We start from the raw sequence: 13,725 nt of genomic DNA, 5'->3' as shown, positions 1-13,725 counted from the left end.
GCACGGCTGTTTCAGTGATGCAATGTCCTCTGCTGGTTCAGCCAGGGATTTGTAATTTGTTCATGGTGCTGATGTTAGCTCACCTCGTCTTCACGAAGGACACCTTGGGATCTTCAACGTCCACCAACTAATGCTGGCAGACGGGATTGCCCAGCTTAACATCCAGCCATGGGCGGGTACACACTGATGAATCACTGTGCCTGTCAAACATCGGGATGACAGTTTAAAGCTTGGTCGGGATTCGAACCCAGGCGAGGCAGCTTAGAGTAGAGTGTGCATATATCTCGCCCATCCTGTCAGCCCACATTCAATCATTTCAAGAACCTTTTCAGATATGACTGAAAACCTGACAATGAATCCACATTTTAATATTACATCATGATCATTTGTCTCTTCCTCCTGTGAAGATTTCGATGACATCTCAGCAATCCTTTGGGTAACCCTGACATGCTTTACAAGACAAAATAAAGCAAGCAAATAAGTGAGTGAAAAGGTTTGAAAGTTGGGTCCTGCAGCTAGTTCGGCTCAAAAAATCTAGCCAGGTTGAGAAAGAACAAAGCAGACCACAGGTAGTAAATTCAATCCAGACAGAAATTATATTGTCAAAATATGCCAAAAATTAGAGGTTGGATGTGAAGGAGGGAGAGTGAGGGAGAGAGGATGAAAAAAAGACCAGTAGATTTTGATATTTCATGGAATCCTGTTTCGCAGATGTAGAAATGAACAAGATATTAAAGCAACATGAACCTTATGGAAATCCAAAATTGTTTTAAACATCAGAGAGGTCAAGACTCACATCCTCAACTAATGTAAAGGCACTGATGAAGATGGTCCAGCAGGCTGAGGGTCTCTCAGTCAAGCTGAGCCGATGTTAGGCTCCCTGTAGCATCCAGCTGCATACACTTGCACGAACAAGCTGAAACTGGACATTCGGTGTGTTCCCTGCTGGGTACAACAGAATGGGTCAATAATTTGATAACCAAGATTGACAACTCGAGACAGGCCAAAGCTGGCCAATAACTCGTGCTTCAAAAATTAACCCTGCTCAACTTTTGCAGCTCTGTAACAATTCTACCAATCATTCTTCATTTTGTCAAACAAAAATCAACAAGTTCACATTGAAGAAAATAACCAAATCAAATGACTGATGATTTAAATTTCAGAAGCAATATCTCACTACCTCCACTTCTCACCCCTCCAGGCTGCTTGCTGAGGCAGCGGGTGTTTCTCATACAGTTTCAAAAATCAAGGAGGAAATGTTCTTTCCTTTAACTGTAGCTTACTGCAATAACCTAACTAGAGAGTACATAGAACACAATACCCCATGTAGTGTTGAGGTATATACTTCAATTTCAATAAAACAATGATTTTACAGATTGTTTAAAACAAAAACAAAAAAATCCGGAAGTTTAGCGTGATTGAAATAGAATGCAGTGTCAATCAGAATCGTACATATTAGTTGGGACGAGGACAACACATATAATTGAGAGTTGGTTACCATGCTTGTGAAAGTTAGTTTTTCAATGCCATCCTATAGATTTTGACCCAAAGAGCAAATCCAAAGGTGCCACAAAAATCTGACGCCGGATAAGGTCAGTTTTGGTGACCATGAAAAGGTCATTAGAGGTCAAATACGGCACAAAAAAAACCTATATCGATAATGGATTGTCACACAAAGATAATATTGGTGACAAATGAAAGTCCTCATCAAAACAAAACACTTTCACTCTGGAGTTTAAAGTGATGCGGTCAACTGTTTGACCCCGAGAGGTCATTAAATGCCATACATCGTGAGCTCGGCCTGCATGCCGTTATAACATAGCAGTCACTCGCTGGTGCGATTGGGTCAATTGTTAGTGGACGAGTGCACCGTGTCACACCGTCTAGATATAACCTGATATGCTCGTAAGGTCTTTTGAATCAACACCCACATGGCTGCACTTTTATAAACAATACATCCTGTGCTTGTGCCCACGCAATTAGTCAATGGAATAAAAGTTCATATACCAGTAAAGTCATTGTTGTCAATACCAGCTTAGCATCCGATGCTCCAAGTAAAGGCCCATGGATTAGTGACAACAGATTTTTCATTCATGAATATAAAATTGAGATTTCCTGGAAGTGTGTAGTTTACTATTTGTGTTCAGGTTTGAGTGATTATCACTAAATACATCAGTTTTCCATTCCAATTTGTTCTTTTATTTCAATTTTGATGCAATTAATGGCTTTCATGGTTGATCATTTTTATGTGGGTTATTAAGGTTAAGTATCCATTATGCACAATCTTCCCCTTCACCGTTTTAGCCAGCTTTCCCCTCTACCCCAAGTACGCTTATCGTATACATTGTCTGGACAACCCACCCCACGATTATGTATGTAGTTTAGGACAGTAGTTGAAATTGGGTGGATCTGTATGTACTTCCCAGTGGCGGCATAGCCAGTAATGGAAAATGGTGGGCCGAAACGAGCATAGACGTCCCATCATCAGCACATCACAATTATGGACTGGATGCTGTCACTTGTCAGAAGGATACTGAAGAGAAACTGAACTGTCCACTCTCCAGTAAACATTCAGGGCATGAAACTGTGCACAAAGATGTTTTGCATTGGGCACAGCGATTCAGAGTTGGATGCCATGCCTATTGTGTTTGATGTGGACACTGCAGATCATGTAGCGTGAAAGGGGAAGGGAGCAGCCTGGCATCGATCCTGCATGAAGTTGTTTCCTCTTATATGCTCCAACAAGTTGAAGATTAGAAGAAAAAGAGGAGGAAGTGAAAGTTAACTCGCTGTGGAACCCGTCCTCGAAAAAACGAAGTACGGCTTCTGCCAAAACGAACGAACAAAGGATCTACATAACTGCGAGAATCTTGATAACAAATATCATCCACAAGATGCCAGCAAAACCATCATGCTTGATGTTTGACGACTACATGGTTACAGTCTTCTGCCCTTGCCTCCGGGTTGAACGCAAATCTTGTGATCGCCTTGATGTCATATGGGACAGATACTTTCCCAAAAGTATCAAAGGTAGCACATGCAGTAAGAGAGCAGACAGAGCTGGTGATGGGACACGTCAACGCATTGCTGGTCATGCAAAGATCCCTCAAGGCCAGAAAAGGTTACAGAAAAAAAATCATGAACATCTCATTGCACCCCTTCCAGGCTTTGACAGGCGATGACTTCACTACCGTTGAGGATTTTGTGTGTCGACTTTACGACAAAACATCGACTATATCTGAGGTCAATGCTTTGAGAATGAACATGTTCTGTCAAATAAGTCAAGATGTCCAGCAGATTCTACCAACACAGGACCCACTAATACTTCACCTTCGACGAGCTGTGGACCAGGCATCAATCTGGTATACAAGTAATCAGCCAAAACTCCCTGAAGAGGACCCATGTTCCTTTGGCTAGCAAGTATCCGCCAACAACCCAACGCCCGTGTGGACTAAGTGCGGCACCACCACTCAAACGTTGAAACTGATGGTAAAATGCAGTTGCCACAAACACTGCACTGGCTCCTGCTCTTGTGAAAAAGAACATCTTGACTGTACACAACTGTGCAAATGTTCTTGCTAAAAGTGATGTAGAGGTCACACAGTTAACCACAAGACATTTTAACTTGCAGAAAGCAGTTTATCTTGGAGAGCATTCATTTGACACCATTAACAATCATCCCATCACCACTGCTTCATGTTCCTGAACTTTTGACCTTGCATGATCTTTAATGACCTCCAGGGTCAAACGGTTGACCGCATCACTTTATACATTACTGGAGTGAAAGTGTTTTGTTTTGACGAGAGTTTTAATTTGACACCATACACGATCATTGTCGTATCATCCTCTTGGGATGTTTTTCAATTTTTTTTTTTTTAATCAAAATGACCTTTAGTGACAATAATTGTTGACATCCCAGTCACATTGTCGACCCTATCAATTTGTATCCCAGAATAAAAGAGTTTTGTTTTGATGATCTTTCATTTGACACCAATATTACCGTAGTATGACTATCCGTTATCGATACGGCAATCACCCTCGTTACAGAAATTTGCTACAACGGAAAACGAAGAAGTAGTGACTAAAATTCATACAACGGAAAGCAAAATTCACGACAATTGAAATTTGACTCGAAAAAGTTTTTTTTCTCTCATCATCAGTTTTACATGCATCGCATGACCTGAGGGCAAAAGTATATTATTGCACTTCAAGTCCAATTGCTTATTATCATAGTTTAAAACAAGTTAGTACTGTATATAAACCTTTGTAGGCAAGATGTGCATACGTACTGTATTCGTATTACCGTACGGATTTTTGACATTTGATATAATATTCGACGGTCGGAACTCATACATAAACAAATTATGCCACCATCTGGGTGTAAATTGGAGAATTTTTTTCATTATTAATGATTCTCTATGTCGTGAATAATTAAATTAATACACGTTACGATCCACAAATTAAATTATTTTCAAGTTTCGCTTTTTCACACTCTTAAATGTTATCATCGGATGCGAGGGTGTTCTAACGAACAGCTAACCCTAACTTCTGTGATTGGAATTTCACAACATCTCGTGGTTGACTCTGTTCACTCCTTCACTTGTCCTCTCATCACTCCTTCACCCTTACCCTATCACTTGAACGTATTCTTATTTGATCTCCATGATAGTACACATACACAGTATTACAGTCATAGTTAAGAGTTTAAAGTAATGTCCAGAGTATTGTAATAAAGTTTGTTGCCTTATTAAGTGTATTTGTTACATCTTGGAGTAAAGATTTTGGTTTGTAGAAACCCATCTCCACTTATATAATGGGACGAGATGGGAAAATTGGTTTCGATTTACAGAAGGAATTTGCAGAACTTAACCCTTCTGTAAAACAAAGAATTACCACTGTATAGGTGTTTTGTCCTATTTTACCACGAATGGCCTGTCAAGGTCACCAAAATGACCTTATCCGGGGTCAGATTTTTGTGGCACATTCGGATTTGTGTTCCTTGGGTCAGAATCTATGGGATCGCATTGAAAAATTAACTCATGTTGTTTCGACCTCACTATATAGCAGTGTTTTTCAACCGGGGTTCCCCGGGACCCTAGGGTTCCACAAGAGGTCGCTAGAGGTTCCGTGAGAAACAGTAATAAATAGGCTAATGTATTTTTGAGTAGTTTTTGTTTGATTTAATATTCGTAATTTTACGATACACGTACAGCATATTGTTGGAAACTCCTTGGTTATTATAATAGAGGCTTCAACCTCTTATATTATTTACAATTATAACAACCACAGGGAATGTATTTAACGATGTCTATATGGTGCCAGTATGAAACCGCCCTCACTGGTTAGTGGACGTCCTGTACGCGGCGGATTCGTGTATCATCGAGTGACTGACTCAAGTACGGGACGCATGCACGGTGTCCATCTATCTTCTCTGTGCTTCCTAGCGCGAAGTCTCTCTCTCTCAAGGTTAGTTCTTCTGTTTACCTTTATTGCTTCAGCTTTATTTGTTTAAGTTTTGTTGATCAAGTTACATGAGGTGTGTTTTTTAATTGTCAAACAGACTCAGGGTTCAAAACACTTTCAAAATGACGTTTTCAAACAAAAAAAAAAATAATTTTTTTTTGTGAATTAAAACCTCAGTGTGAGGCCTCATAAATGAGAAGTATGTTTTTTTTTTTCATTGCCCATAAATATGACAAAAAGGGGGTCATTTTTTCCTAAAACCAGGTATCCGAAATTTTTTTTATATTTACCACGTGAACCACGATAAAAATATAAAAGAGCAAGATATTAATAATGGAATATAATAATTTTTATGCAGGGGTTCCCTGAGACATGAAAACTATTTCAAGGGTTCCACAAGGGTAAAAAGGTTGAGAAACGCTGCTATATAGCAATCATTGGCAGCGTCTTCTTCACGAGATCAGACATGCCACATATCAATATATAGCACGGTTTTTTGAAGTATTGTGAAAGCAATTTGTGTAGTATAGTGTTCAAGCATGTAACTCAATTTAAATAAAAGTTTAAAGAGGTTTAAAGGCAGATAAACAAATTCATTCCAGGTTTTACCACCATTTTACCCAGTGTCTATTACATCACCCGATCTAAAACATTACATTAGTTCTTAATGGTTGTTTGTGTCCTTTATGATGTCCTTAAAAACCACAAGTTTCCTGTTTGGAATGATTTTCAATTTTGTTTGATTGCCAGACAGGCAGACAGAGTAAAAATATTATCTCACTCCTCTGTGCACATGTGCGATCGGAACAAATTCAAAGCCAAAGTACTGTAAAACGGCAGACCTTTCTTCCTATTTATGTTTCTATTCATGTTCAAAATATAGCATTCCATTTAAAGCTGTTGCTTGATCATAGACTGATAAGACAGATGGACGGACAGACATCATAACCAAATGCTTAACACCGCTTTTTGCTTTGCATGCATGGGGTAATAATTGAAGCATGACATATAATTGCTGTAGATATGTAACAATTACCTTACCACTCACAACAAGGCTCCAACAATAAGTTGCTAAGAGCCAAAATAAGAAACACAATGTGAATTTATAGGATAAACATGAAGGCAAAGTCTCACCGGAACCAGCTCATCATATGGCCAGCATGCCCCCCATGCCGACAGCTCTGACACCAGGTGAACCAGCTGTTGAACTGGGAAAGCTTCTGCACCTGACTCAGCCTGTCCTCTTCTTCCCCTTTTCCAGCCATGCCTGTGTGTTTATGTTCATCAGACATGACATGTTGATCTATTTTTTTTGTGGGAGGGATCTCTTCAGCATGGTTGTCATTTTGGATAATCTCTTCCTGATGGAAGTCACTCATCATAGGGATGGAAGCTTCTGTTTTGTTTTTGGGGATCCTCAACAAATTAGAGGAAGAAATAATGTTGAAATTGCTTTTAAAAATACCTGAGATTAATGACAACCATGCTGATGAGACTGCCCACCCACCCCCCCCCCCCCAATTATAAAACAGCCCTGTGAAACAATAATATCATGAGTGTAATATTTATTAACCGCAGATGGATGTTCAGCCATTTTTCTTTTCTTTTTATTCTCCAGCAAGGAGTTCAGAATTTCAACAAGGTTTGTGTATATAATATATACATATATACACACACATACACAAACAAGGAAATTATACACAGGTGGAGGCCATTCAGCCCATCATGCCTCTGTGACAACACCACACTAATTTATCAACACAAGATCCAAAGAAGAAAATGCAAAAAATATTTATTTATTCTTTTTTTTTTTTAATTTATCTATTTATTTTAAGTTTTTGTCGTTTTTGTATTTTGCAATATATTTTTTCTTCTCCTCAGCGGAGGGGGCATGGGCTTGGTTAAAAACACACATCAACCACACACCAACCCCTTGACGAGACCCCCACCAACAGCACTCCTTACACATGCACACAATCACCCATCAATGCTCAAGCTACCTTTAAGTTCAATCAACATCTCAATACCCCTCTATCTCCATAACTTCCAGGTATCTATCTAATTCAAATTTAAACTTATCTACTTTTTCTGCTGCCACTACCTTTCCAGGGAGGCCATTCCATGCATCAACTACTCTCTGAGTAAAAGTCTCCTGCCTTACAACTGTCTTAACTCTCTTCTTATTTAGGCCTAAGTCACATTTGCTCTACGGCAAGGATACGGCGGCCGTACGCTCTCTGAATTTACAGAAACGTGCGGCGGCCGCAGAGTTTCTGCGGTGACCTCAGGGTGGCCCTACGCCGTTTGGCTATCTTTTACAGGCCGTAGGGGTCGCCGTGGAATTATAACGCGGAGTTATAACTTTTTTAGTTATATATATATATATATATATATATATATATATATATATATATATATATATATATATTCCCGGTGTGTGCCCCGGTGAGAATAGGTACACCGTATCCCCGCGTGTCGTAAGAGGCGACTAAAAGGGTTGGCGTCAGGAAGGGCATCCGGCCATAAAAAACATCGCCTCAAAAGGAAACCATGATGAGTACAACTGATGGGCAGGGTACAGCCCGAAGTACCCCATGAGGGTCCTCACCCCTCTCATTAAAACTCAAGGTGGGGAACCCGATCGAAGCAAGGGAGGAAATTTTTCCATTTATGATGACCAATCGTCTGATGCCCCACGTGGAGATCGGTTTCTGAGGTTTGGTACATGGAATGTAGGGACAATGACAGGGAGATCTGGAGAAGTTGTTGAAACATTGGTCAGAAGAAGAGTGGACATATGTTGTGTGCAGGAGACACGATGGAAAGGAAGTGGTGTGAGAATGGTGAAGGGTAGACAGGGGCAGAAGTATAAAAGTTTATGTGGCAAGGGTGCCCGGAAGGCATGCATGGTGTTGGTGTCATGTTTTCTGAGGAGTATGTAGACAGTGTAGTGAGTGTGACAAGAGTGAGTGAAAGGTTGATGATGGTGAGAATCGTGATCGGAAAGCTCTTGGTGAACGTCATCTCGGGATATGCCCCACAGGTCGGTCGAAGCGATGAAGAGAAGAACATGTTCTGGTGTGCGATAGAGAAGTTGGTGGAAAATGTGAAAGACGATGAAATTGTTGTGGTAGGAGGAGACTTGAATGGACATGTGGGAAGGAGTCCAGATGGTTTTGAGGGAGTCCATGGGGGTTATGGACATGGTGTGAAAAATGGAGAAGATGAAAGGATCTTGGAGTTTGCTGATGGAGCTGATTTGTTGATTTGTAATACTCAATTCCAGAAAGGGGATAATAAGCTTATTACATACACGTCAGGTGAGTCGACGCCAACCATTGACTACCTAATGGTGCGTCGGCAAGATAGGGGAAACCTCCGGGACACAAAGGTGATCCCAGGGGAGGAGACTGTTTCACAGCACCACCTGGTTGTCTGCGATATAAGGGTGAAAGATGCGAGGAGAATTCAGCGGGTGAAGTACCAACAGAGGATGAAGGTGTGGAGGTTGAAAGAGGTGACAGTGAAGGAAGCATTAAGAGAGAGGCTGAGTATGGTTGAGGATGATGTGGTTGAGCTTGAAAGTGGTTGGATGTCAATGAAAGAGAGTCTATTGGGAGCCGTTGGTGAGGTATGTGGATGGACAAAAGGACCACCGAGGCACTCGGAAACGTGGTGGTGGGGTGATGAAGTTGGAAAGACGATTGAAGAGAAGAGGAAGAAGTTCAAGGAATGGCAAAAGGCGAAGGGTACGGTGGAAGAAGAGGCAACGCATGAAAGTTATAAGGTAGCCAAGAAGGCTGCAAAGAAAGAGGTTGCAAAGGCGCAGGAGGCCCATAGGAAAATGTTCGGAGAACGCTTGGATTCGGAAGAGGGTAAGAGAGCGGTATTCAGGATTGCAAAGCAGATAGCGAGACAGAGGTTTGATGTGACGGGGGTGAGTTGCTTGAAGGATGAAGTGGGACAAATCGTTGTGGACTCAGATGGAATTAAAGGAAGATGGAAGAGATATATGGAAAGGCTGTTGAATGTAGAAAATGAATGGGAGAGCAACATCGAGAGTAACCCAGTTTTAGGACCAGCAGAGAAGATAACTGAGAAGGAAGTTGAGGAAGCTATAAGAGCAATGAAGAGTAGAAAAGCAGGAGGGCTGACGGGAGTTGTGGGAGATATGTTGAAGGCAGCGGGAAGTTGGGGTGTGAAGAGAATGACAGAGATCTGTAATCTGGTGGTGAGAGAAGGCCGCATTCCAGTGGATTGGGAACTGAGTACCCTCGTCCCTCTGTACAAGGGGAAAGGTGACCCTCTGGACTGTGGCTCTGATAGAGCAAGAAAGTTATTGGACCATGGAATGAAGGTATTGGAAAGGGTGTTGGAGAAGAGGATAAGGAAGAAGGTAAAGATTGACGAAAATGCAGTTTGGATTCATGCCAGGAAGAGGAACGACAGATGCAATTTTTATTGTAAGGCAGTTGCAGGAGAAGTACATGGAGAAGAGGAAGAAGTTGTTTTTGGGTTTGTTGATCTGGAGAAAGCATTTGATAGGGTTCCACACAAAGTAATGACATGGGCATTGAGGAAGTTAGGAGTGGAGGAATGGTTGATCAGAGTAGTGATGGCAATGTACGAGAGAGCGCATACAGCTGTAAGGACGAAGGACGGGAACAGTGGTGAGTTTGAGGTGAGGGTCGGAGTGCACCAGGGGTCAGTACTAAGTCCACTTCTATTTGTAGTTGTGATGGAGGTGCTGGCTCAGAGGGTAAAGGAGGATTTACCGTGGGAGCTGCTGTATGCAGATGATCTGGTGTTGATTGAAAAGAGTATGGATGGACTGAAGGAGAAGATGAACAAGTGGAAGGAATGTGTGGAGGCAAAAGGTTTGAAGGTGAATATCGGAAAGACGAAGGTGATGGCAAGTGGTAAAGCATGTAGTGAGGTGGAAAGGACTGAGAAGTGGCCTTGTGCTGTGTGCAGGAAGGGTGTCGGAGTGAACTCCGTTCAGTGTACAATGTGTGCTGAATGGGTTCATCGAAAATGTAGTGGGGTGAGAGGGTCATTAACCAGTGTGGCAGCTACATTCAAGGGTAAGGTGTGCATAGAGGGAGCTGCAGATGAAGGAATTGTTGAGTTGGATCTTGGAGATGGTGTGAAGCTGGAAGGTGTGAAAACATTTTGCTATCTCGGAGACATGCTGAATGGAGAAGGTGGATCAGACTCTTCGACGGTTGCTAGAGTGAGATGTGCATGGAAGAAGTTTCGGGAACTGAGTGGCGTGTCGTTGAAGCTGAAGGGAAAGGTGTATGCTACATGTGTGAGGAGTACGATGATTTATGGGAGTGAGACATGGGTACTGAACATGGAGCAGCAACAAAGGCTGGAAATGCGAATGGTTCGGTGGATGTGTGGAGTATCGTTGAGAGAGAGGAAGACAAATGATGACTTGCGGAAGATGATGGGAATAGAGTCTGTGATGGAGGTTGTGAAGAGAAACAGGTTGAGATGGTTGGGTCATGTGTTGAGGAAGGATGAAAGTGACTGTGTGAGAGGAGTGTTGGAAATGAGTGTAGTCGGAAGTGGAGGACGGGGAAGACCGAGAAAAACTTGGCTAAAGTTAGTGGAAGAAGAAATGTGGGCAAGGGGATGACGAAGGGGAGATGCAGAAAATAGTGTAAAGTGGAGAAGATTGTCATGGGGCCCGCAAGGCTAATATAAACCCTGCTTTAGCGGGGAAAATGGCCTTTAAATGCTTGTGTGTGTGTGTATGTGTATATATATATATATATATATATATATATATATATATATATATATATATATATATATATATATATATATATATATATATATATATATATATATATATATATATATATATATATATATATATATATACATACATATATATATACATACATACATACATATCTTCTTCTTTCGGCTGCTCCCGTTAGGGGTCGCCACAGCGTATCATCCGTTATGATCCGCATAATGATTTGGCACAGGTTATTTCTTTACGCCGGATGCCCTTCCTGACGCAACCCTGGTTGCCTCTTACGACACAGGAACATGGTACACCTATTTTAACCGGGGCATACACCGGGCCCAGTACACTGGTACTCACTTAGCCGACCTCGGAAGGATGACAGGCTGAGTCAACCTCCTGGTGTGTATTAATTCAAGTGGCCAACGGGGCTTGAACTCAGGACCTTTTGGATCCCAAGCCGCAACCCTAACCACTACGCCAACACCAGGCTTATATGTAAATATATATATATATATATATATATTACAGGTCTTATTAAATTCTCCTGACTTGGACAAATGTCATGATGATGTCATCATGACGGCATCATGACGAAAGCACCAACCCCGAAGGGCATCCAGTAGTTCATATAAGGCAAAATCAAAAGATGACACCAAGTCGATGTAAAGCAAAGCGACCTGGTTTCACCCTTCTTCGGGTTCATCAGGGCAACATATCGCTGTTCTATCCACCTGGTGACTTTTGATGCCCTTTAAGGCTTATATACTGACACTTGATGCCCCACTGACTGACTGACTGGAGAGGCCGGATTGTATTTGTTTCGAAGAAGTGGCATCTGCCACATGGACACATTGTTTTACATCCACCAATCACAAAAATAAAATTATTTTTAAAAGTCCAAGGTTCAAAAAAAATAAAAAAGAAGAAAAGGTGATGTTCATGATATGTCTGCCACCACCATATTCTTTCACACAACACATTCAGAAGTCAAAACAACAAAGCTCTCTTGCAAATATAGCTTAAATGGTTACTACTAATAATGACAATAATAATGGTTAACAACGCTGTCTTTGAAAGAAGCATTTGATTGGATGGAGACCCTCAATGTCAGACAAGAAGTCAGGCAGTCTCTCTCAACATATCTTGTGCTTTGATAGTCTGGCATCCTGCATTACTCTCCAAACTCTGCCTATGGCATCCAAGGTTAACTCCACACATGGCTTACTGACTTCCTCCACTCTCGTAGCCAAAGTGTGGCACTCAATGGAATCCTTTCATATCCTCTTCCTGTCAAGGTTGCCCAAGGCAGTGTTCTGAGCCCATCCTGTTCCTGATCTTCATCAATGATCTATCCGACTCCCTGGAAACCCTTTTTCCATTTGATGACGACTCCACCCTGTGCTGTGACGTTGCTCATCCTTCAGCCAGGCAGGCTGCAGCCTTTTCCCTCTCTTCCGACCTTAACAAAATCACAAGTTGTTCAAATAATTGGAATAGGTCTCTTGACATCTCACTCTCACTCTGTCAAGACTGTCTGGCAAACTCCCCAATCTACTTTTTTAACAATCCTCTTGAGGAAGTTCAGTCATTTAAACTCCTGGGTCTCACAATCAGCCATGATCTTTTTTGGGCAAATCACATTTCTAAATTGGCCTCCAAAGGCAAGGCATCCTCCACAGAAAAAAGTCTTTCCTTGGCAAATCTGAACTCCTATTCAACTGCCAGACATTCATCCACAGCTTGATGGAGGACATGCTCTCCCCTCTGGGCTGGCTCCCTCCCCTGCCTCACATGCTCAGCTTGATGCTGTCGAAACAAAGGCCTTTAAGACTATTAGAATCTCCCACGATTAAGCCAAGTCTATGGGCTTATCACTTCGCCATCGCAGACAGGTTGGTGGTCTCTGTCTTCTACCACCTCCTTTCTGGTCTTGCACCCTCTGCTCTTTCCATGCTTGGTCACCCCCAGGTTTCTGCGGGGCACACACGGTCCACCATCAAACCTCTCCTGGTGAAATTTACAAACTACAGAATCACTGCTCAACTCCACTCATTCATTTGTTCCTCTTTTTTCATGCCTATGGAATTAACTTCCACATTCTCTTCAATCTCATTCTTCCTTCCAAGTCTTGAACCTCTCTGTTCAACCACCATCTCAGATCATCCCCCATCCGATGCCATAATCTTTTCTACCCTCGTTAACCACTCTTCCCACCCCCCTCCCCCCAGACTCAAAACCACCTCCTTCCAAATTTCCCGTTTTTCCTTCCTAAGAGATTGTGTCTGTGTCCATCTTGTCCACCATATGCATCTCTCCTACCCTCATTCCTCTCCACGCCAATTATTTGAGGAACGAGAATGTGAAGGGACAAGGTAGGATTTAAGAATCGATGGAACAACAAATGCATCACTGCACAATTGAAGGGATAGTCACAATGCTAAGGGTTGTTTAATCAAAACCAAAACCAGAGAAAGAGCAAAACAAGTGGAAACTGTTAG

The 13,725-nt window shown here is 41.9% G+C and overlaps 2 protein-coding genes across 9 annotated transcripts in view; one reads left to right on the top strand and one right to left on the bottom strand.

Annotated features, from left to right (window-relative positions):
• Nucleotides 1-573: 573 nt before the first annotated feature.
• MIOS (meiosis regulator for oocyte development) overlaps nucleotides 574-13,725 on the bottom strand; it is a 60,610-nt gene continuing 47,458 nt past the window's right edge. For 7 of the 8 annotated variants that reach the window (XM_085872583.1, XM_085872591.1, XM_085872584.1 and 4 more), the window contains 2 exons: nucleotides 6,598-6,730; nucleotides 574-945 (listed from right to left, as the gene is read on the bottom strand). In XM_085872583.1, the coding sequence (XP_085728709.1) occupies nucleotides 852-945; nucleotides 6,598-6,730 (227 nt within the window). In that variant the 3' untranslated portion in view covers nucleotides 574-851. The remainder of the gene's footprint in view (nucleotides 946-6,597; nucleotides 6,731-13,725) is intronic. The other variant, XM_085872590.1, reaches the window with a different exon arrangement.
• LOC147029513 (uncharacterized) lies at nucleotides 8,652-13,359 on the top strand. The gene is made up of 3 exons (XM_085872009.1): nucleotides 8,652-8,669; nucleotides 8,750-9,820; nucleotides 13,354-13,359. Exons 1-3 carry the CDS (start codon nucleotides 8,652-8,654, stop codon nucleotides 13,357-13,359), a joined length of 1,095 nt encoding a protein of 364 aa, XP_085728135.1.

This window comes from Eptatretus burgeri, chromosome 3 (assembly GCF_056783735.1).
Source record: "Eptatretus burgeri isolate ZD-2024b chromosome 3, Ebu_testis_v1, whole genome shotgun sequence".
Taxonomy (NCBI): Eukaryota; Metazoa; Chordata; class Myxini; order Myxiniformes; family Myxinidae; genus Eptatretus; species Eptatretus burgeri.
The sequence above is the reverse complement of the archived record's forward strand: the minus strand, read 5'-3'. Positions and strand labels throughout refer to the sequence as shown.